The sequence below is a fragment of the Coturnix japonica genome, chromosome 13 (genome assembly GCF_054131305.1).
Source record: "Coturnix japonica strain WE chromosome 13, WE-NBRP24, whole genome shotgun sequence".
NCBI classification, from domain to species: domain Eukaryota; kingdom Metazoa; phylum Chordata; class Aves; order Galliformes; family Phasianidae; genus Coturnix; species Coturnix japonica.
The window spans coordinates 20,688,364-20,695,188 of record NC_140675.1 but is presented as its reverse complement, the minus strand read 5'-3'; the positions used below and the strand labels follow the sequence as shown (position 1 = coordinate 20,695,188).

Here is a 6,825-nt window from a genome sequence, read left to right as displayed (position 1 = left end):
GATGAAGCAAACACACGCAAACACACACAGACACACACACACACACACACAGACAGACACACCCACCCACCCGCACCCGCACCCGCACCCGCCCACCCCGCGCCCAGCCCCGCCCCCAGCCCCGCCCCGGTGCCACGTGCTGAGTCGCGCCGTGTGACGTCATCTCTGCGCGCGGCTCCAGGCTGCCATGGCCGCCCCGCAGTTGTTGGCTCGGAAGCGGCGGCTGAAGTCGCAGTTCTTGGCTCGCTCCAAGCGGCCCCGCGGCGCCGGGCGGCAGCTGGAGGCCGGGATGCGCGGCATCCTCATCACCTGCAACATGAACGAGCGCAAGTGCGTGGGGGAGGCCTACAGCCTGCTGGGCGAGTACGGGGACCTGCTGTACGGGCCCGAGCAGGTGAGTGCGGCCCGTCCGACGGGGGCGGGAGTGGGGGGGGGAGGATGAGGATGAGGAGGAGGATGAGGATGGCGGCCACTCGGTCTCGCTCCGTGTCCCCGCCGTGTCCGTGTCCCCGCCGTGTCCGTGTCCCCGCCGTGTCCGTGTCCCCGCCATGTCCGTGTCCCTGTGCCGCTGACCGGGTTTGGGTCGGGCCGGTCCCTCGGTACCGGGTGTCGGCTCCGCTCGGCGCTGACCGCGGGACACGCACCGTGTGCCCGCAGCTGCCGGAGCCCGCGGAGCGTCTGTCGGGGAGCGACAGGGAGGAGGAGGAGCAGGAGGAGGAGGAGGACGACGCGGAGGCCGCGCTGAAGAAGGAGGTCGAGCAGATCCGCGCCTCCACCGAGCGGCGGCTGCGGCGCTTCCAGTCGGTGGAGAGCGGCGCCAACAACGTCGTGTTCATCCGCACCCAGGGAATAGGTGCGTGTGCACGGGCCGCACCGCGGGGATCACGGGCCACGCGGGGCCGGGGCTTCTCCTGGGGGGGGGGAGCAGCCAGGAAGGTCGGCGGCATCATGGGCTGTATCAGAACTAGAGCAGCCAGCAGGACGGGGCGGGGGGCAGCGCTCAGTGCTCAGCCCTGGGGAGGCTGCGCCCCTAGTGCTGTGTGCGCTGCTGGGCCCCCACTGCAAGGAAGATATCGGGGACCTGGAGTGTGTCCAGAGAACGGTAATGGGGTCTGAGAGGTGTCTGGAGCACATGGCTCATAGGGAGCAGCTGGGGGAATGGGATGGTTCAATCTCAAGAAGAGTCTCAGTGGAGACCTTACTGCACGGTACTGCTCCCGAAAGGAGGCTGTGGGAGGGCTGGGGGTTGGCCTCTGATCCCAGGTAACAGCACATGGCTGAGGATAGGATGAGAGGGAATGTTCAGGTTGAGGCTGAGCACAGTGCAGATAAGCATGTATTTCCCCGGCTTATAGTTATAGGGGGGAACAAGGGAGAAGATGCCTCCAAGTTGATTCTTACACTTAGCTGTTTCCTTGTAGAACCTGAGAACCTGGTGCACCATATTTTAAAGGACATTCATACCACTAAAAAGAAGAAAACCAGAGTCATTCTGCGCATGCTGCCCATTTCTGGAACTTGCAAAGCTTTTCTGGAAGATATGAAAAAATACACAGAAACGTTCTTTGAGCCTTGGTTTAAAGCCCCCAATAAGAGTACGTTCCAAATCGTTTACAAAGCTCGTAATAACAGTCATATGAATAGAGAAGAAGTAATTAAGGAGCTGGCAGGTACGTATAGATCACATACAGAACTGAATCTGAGTATACAAGCAGATCACAGTGTCATGCATAATGTGGGTTAGGCTGTTTGAGGAAAAGTGCTGTAAATGAGGAGGTTTGTTGCTTAAAATCTGCATGTTGAGTTGTAAAGGCATCTCTGAGGCTGTGGAAAGAGCTTGACATGAGTGTTTCCTATCGATGTCTCGAGGTGACAAAACAGAACAGCGTGCAGTAGTGAATTCAGTTTGGTGTGTCAGTTATATGTGCTTAGAAATGACTACATCAAGTTGTTTTCTCTGAGCACTATACTGAAAAATACACGTTCCATTTAATATGGGACTTGAAAAACAGCTCTGCAACAAGTTGCATGCTTTGGCATCTTGTTTCTTGCTAGTTGCAGTGGGATAATTCTTAGTTACTGTAGTTCTCTGGGTAGTATTTCTTAAGAATCCTTCTCTGTTCTGCTATCTTACACAATTGCAGTCAGTAATAATTGGTTACAAGCAGAGGGATGTTATCTTCTCTGACTTGTATCCCTTTCAGGAGAGCATGCTGATGTTCTGAAACAGTTTTCCCAACATCTTTTAAACTATATCTTGTTTTACAGGAATTGTGGGCAGCCTTAACCCAGAAAACAAAGTTGATCTCAATAATCCACAATATACAGTTGTGGTGGAAATAATAAAGAATGTTTGTTGCTTGAGTGTGGTGAAAGACTATGTTCTATTCAGAAAATACAATCTACAGGAGGTGGTGAAGAGCAACAAAGAAGACATGAAACAGAACCCATCAAACGTGTCTGAAGAACAGAATTCAACAGCCGTAAAACCAGAAACCGTGGAAGAGAACTTAAAGGAAGTAAAACAAGAACAGGAATGATGGTGAGATGGAAGTTGAACTCCATGGGAATTATATGCAAACTGTAGAAAATGTGGTAGAAAGGAAAGATGAACACAATAGAAAGCTATTAAAAATATAGCCTGGGAATTTGGAGAGGATGTTTTAAGGAAAAGTGGGTTTTGTTTTGGAATCTTGTTTTTAAAATCCACATGGAAGAATTATAATTCTTGCTGCTGGTGGAGCTGATGCTGCTGTGGATTTCCAAGGGCTTCACCTCTGCTGAGGTTTGCTGCCATCCTTCAGCAGTTTTGTTCAGTTGTCTTTAGCTAGCACCAAAGTGTGCTTACATGCATGCATCTATAAAGGTGGCCAGCCTGCTGTACACTGACCCTTCTGCCCTAACTGATGGCTACAGAAATCAAAAGGCGGGGCAGGATGAGCTCTGTCAGGAGGCATCATCAGAAGTGAGAGACCTGAACACGACAGTTGTTGGAGAGGGTTTTAGGGAAGTGATCTGACAAGTTTTGGGGCTGCAGAACTCAGATGTGTCTTTCTATGTGAACAACATGAGCTCCAACTCCTAGATATATTTTTTTCCTGTATGCATCTCTGAAAGAATATGGTAAGCCTTAAAAGAGTATTTTACGGGTTGCTATGGTCAAAATACTTGAACTCTACAAGAGGATTTGGAGTAATAGACAGGACTGCTCTAGAACAGAAGTACAGTGCAGGCCTTGCAGATGATTTCAGAAGCTCCATGTGTGTACGCTGGCTGTGTGTGCAGCAGTGATCAGCTGGCAGCAAATGCTGCATGCGGCCACTTAACACTTTCCAATAATTTATTGCAAATAGGTTTTTGTTGGGCTCTTTGAAAGCATAATTCTTGGGGGTGAAGTTTTAAAGTCTTCGGTTTTATATGTTCTTATTATTTCTTAGATCTCAAAATTTGGATTTAAAAACTGCTTGGAAATTTCTCACGAGAAGAGCTCTGTGCTATTCCATATTGGATAAGGGGATATGAGCTTGGCTTTTTGTACAGGCTTAGCCTCGCAACATTTGTTTTGTTCCATATTGAAAATGAATGTCGGTGGGTTTTCTTTTGTCAGTTTGTTGTGGCAGCTCTTGATATCGCAGTGACTTTAAAAACACTCCTCCTGCACAACTGCCCAGTGTCAGTGTTTCCATTTCCAGCCTGTGGGCAAAGCCCGTCCTGGCGAACGCTGCTTGTTCCTCCTGATTTAACAGGAACAACCTGTTCAGGTCTCTCAGTGTTTCCATTTTCTCTCAAAGCTGTTACAGAAGGTGGAAATTTAAGAGGACTTTTTCTCTTGTCCAGTCTTCCTGACCACTTGGTTATTAAAGATTTGCTTTCTTACCTCTGTCAGTGTTTTCTTTTGGAATTTAAAGCTTTTTGAATGAGAACTGAGGTCCCCTGGGGCGGGTCCTGCTGTACCTGGGGCATTGCTGCAGCTGCCGCCTCTGGGGCCGGTGCTGCTCCGTGTGTCTTGTGGGGCTGGTTGGTTTTTTCCTTCTACGTGTCACTGCAAAGTGCACGAAGCTGCTTGAACGTGCTGCACAATGGACTGGCAGCCTCTAGAAAGGCTCAATTACAACTGGAGATGAACAGCCCCGCGGTGCTGTCATGCAACATATGGGAAGAAAACTCCCAACTCCAGCGCAGGGTCAGTGTCACAACACGGACACACGGACACACCGCGCTGCTGCCGGAGACTCCCGTATCCGTCCACCATGCCGGCCGGGAACCACGTGACCCAGCAACACACCGGAAGCGCCGAGCTCCAGGCGGGGCGGAAGTGGCGGCCTAGAGGCGGCACGTGACTGCTAGCGGCACGTGACGGGGGCAAGATGGCGGCCTTCCCATGGTGAGGATCCGGGACCCCAACCCCGGGGGCACCGTCCCCTGTCGAGGCGGTGCCGGGGCGGGGCGGGGCGGGGCAGCGTCTCGGGTTCCAGCTGAGCCGTGAGGGTCGGTCTGCAGCCGTGCAGAACTGCAGAGTGCAATAGAATACTTGCAATTGAATACTTGCTAGTAAAATGTCTTCAGTTAATGTAAAAAAGAGAAAAAAATGTAGTATACGCTCTGACTTCTTTTCCTCTAGATGTTAATTTTTGTAAATGTAAGTGCATCTACATGAATACACGTTTCTCTGTTCATAAGAGATGATTTATATGCGTATTATTATGTCTAACCTTTCCTTTTAGGCACACAAGATCAAGAAATTATGTTTCAGAATCTGATATGTACAAACCGGAGTCTGTGCCCCTGGATTTTGGTGATTATCACCCACTCAAACCCATTACGGTGAGTTTCTTTTTGTGTGCTCAGAAAATGAACATGTAATACAACTGATTGTGTTCCTCCTCCTAAAGGCTTTGAAACTGATGGTGGTGCCACTGAAATGGCCTCCTGTGTTTGCGACCTGTTGTTCTACAGGTGTCAAGGTTTAGTCTGTTGTTCGTCCTTGACAGATATTTGCTGGTATTGCTGAGTGCCAAAAATGAGCTATTTCTGATCGTTAGAGCATTTCAACTCATGGGTTTTCTTGATTCCAGTAAGTGCTGAATAATGAATAAGTTGGAAATCAAAATAGTTTCATTACAAATAACCTGCATCATGGCTTGACGTAAGATTTGCTTTGGATTAACTTCTACAATGCTTTATTAAAGATGGGGGAAGACTTCTTTTAACTAGTTCTGAACTTTTCTTCCAGGTTACTGAATCCAAGACTAAGAAAATGAGCAGGAAAGGAAGTACTTCTTCTACATCATCATCTTCTTCTAGTTCTATGATGGACCCACTGAGCAGTGTGTTGGATGGTACCGATCCCCTGTCATTATTTGCAGCAGCTGCAGATCCTCTGACCACTACTGCTTCCATGGTAATATTGTGGGACACTGAACTGAGCCAAACAACAAAGCCAACCATGGATAAAATATTCGTCTCACCAATTAGAAGCTTAATGTAAATAGAGTACTGTTACTAATACTACTACTGTTACTGTACTAATAAAGTATTTCCATTTGTGTTTTATGTCGATGCATATTTTTAATATTGTAACTGGAAGGATAATGAGCACTTCAAGCTTAAAGTTGACCTTTATCAGCCTTCTCTTTTTTCTTTTTTTTTCTTTTTTCTCCAGATTTCTATTTAACATTTGCCCCCATACTCTTCTCATAGGATGGTATACGAAAGAAACGGGATAAAGATGACAGTTCAGCAGTAGGAAGTGACTTTGAACAATGGTCAAGCAAACGCAGTGAAATCCTCTCTAGATACACAACAACTGAGAAGCTCTCTATTGTAAGTGGAAGCTCTTCCAATTTTGTTTGTTTGTACTATAAGGGATTTTAGATGCCACTGTTTTGTAATAATTTCCTGAGTAAATATTGCGTGTTCTAATGTTGCGAGCTGTGGTACGCCTTTCTGTCACTTCTGAATGCTTAGGAACTGAGACCGAAGGTTTGTTGAGCCAGCATATTATCTTTTTCTAACAATAAAAATAACTTGTAGTTTCAGGTCCAGTTCTAAATTGTTAGTCTCTTCATTAGCATTGTATTATCTTGTGCGTTCATTGAATGCTGGTGAGTGCATGTTCTCTGACAGTCTGCATTTTCTGTTTCTTCACAGAACTTGTACATGGGATCTGAAAAAGGTAAATGGTTTCTTTGTATCTAACAGTTTTCCTTAAGAAGGCTGTGAGCGACAGACTTATGGTCAAGAACAGTTGAAATGTAATCCTGCCCCGGCATATGCTTCCTTGTGCGCTGTTTTTCTGTCAATAAGACTTCTGCATTTTTACTTAAAATAATTATTGAAGACAAAACATGCACCTTGTCTTGTATTCTTGTAAGCTAATGAATTCACGATTTTGCATTATTGAAGGAAGCGTAATTCACTGCCTTTCATTGTAGCTTAAAACTTTCTTCAATTTAAAATGAGTAGTAATGTTTTAAGAATCGTGTTTATCAACTCTTCTGCTTGCTAGAAGGGAAAACAAACAAATCCCATAGGAACTTGTCCAGTTGCTCTCTTTACTTGAAAGGGAAATAATTTCAGCTGAATGTTCAAAAAGGAACCAAATCTTAAATTTTTTATCACGTTTCCTTGTGAAGTAAATCTGGGCTAAGTAGTCACTGCTGACTGCATAGTAAATCAGGATTCCTATGCATGAGTACACACGCAGCATTTAGTCTTCTGGAAAAAAAATGCTTCTTTGGATTGAGAATGGTCAAATATTGGAGCAACACATCCAAAGAGAGAGCGTGACATCTCCATCTGAAATAATGTTAAACTGACTGGATA

At 46.6% G+C, this 6,825-nt stretch overlaps 2 protein-coding genes across 10 annotated transcripts in view; both read left to right on the top strand.

Annotated features, from left to right (window-relative positions):
* Positions 1-161: 161 nt before the first annotated feature.
* Positions 162-3,876, top strand: THUMPD1 (THUMP domain 1 NAT10 acetyltransferase adaptor). The gene is made up of 4 exons (XM_015877515.3): positions 162-394; positions 658-853; positions 1,422-1,670; positions 2,269-3,876. Exons 1-4 carry the CDS (start codon positions 188-190, stop codon positions 2,538-2,540), a joined length of 924 nt encoding a protein of 307 aa, XP_015733001.2. The 5' UTR covers positions 162-187; the 3' UTR covers positions 2,541-3,876.
* Positions 3,877-4,338: 462 nt separating this feature from the next.
* VPS35L (VPS35 endosomal protein sorting factor like) overlaps positions 4,339-6,825 on the top strand; it is a 30,313-nt gene continuing 27,826 nt past the window's right edge. For 3 of the 9 annotated variants that reach the window (XR_014933963.1, XM_085514451.1, XM_015877485.3), the window contains exons 1-5: positions 4,339-4,639; positions 4,725-4,824; positions 5,234-5,401; positions 5,701-5,823; positions 6,151-6,175. Coding sequence is in view for 7 of the 9 variants with exons in the window: in XM_085514451.1 (XP_085370577.1) it covers positions 4,638-4,639; positions 4,725-4,824; positions 5,234-5,401; positions 5,701-5,823; positions 6,151-6,175 (418 nt within the window). In the remaining 2 variants the exon portion in view is untranslated. Of the gene's footprint in view, positions 4,640-4,724; positions 4,825-5,233; positions 5,402-5,662; positions 5,824-6,150; positions 6,176-6,825 lie in introns of all 9 variants that reach the window. The other 6 variants (XR_014933962.1, XM_015877486.3, XM_015877484.2 and 3 more) reach the window with 3 other exon arrangements.

Bases quoted from the DNA above. Each gene is read 5' to 3' on its own strand.
- THUMPD1 (XM_015877515.3), top strand. From the start codon at position 188: ATGGCCGCCCCGCAGTTGTTGGCTCGGAAGCGGCGGCTGAAGTCGCAG. The intron at 395-657 runs GTGAGTGCGGCC...GTGTGCCCGCAG, and splicing joins TGCTGTACGGGCCCGAGCAG to CTGCCGGAGCCCGCGGAGCG. The intron at 1,671-2,268 runs GTACGTATAGAT...CTTGTTTTACAG, and splicing joins AGTAATTAAGGAGCTGGCAG to GAATTGTGGGCAGCCTTAAC.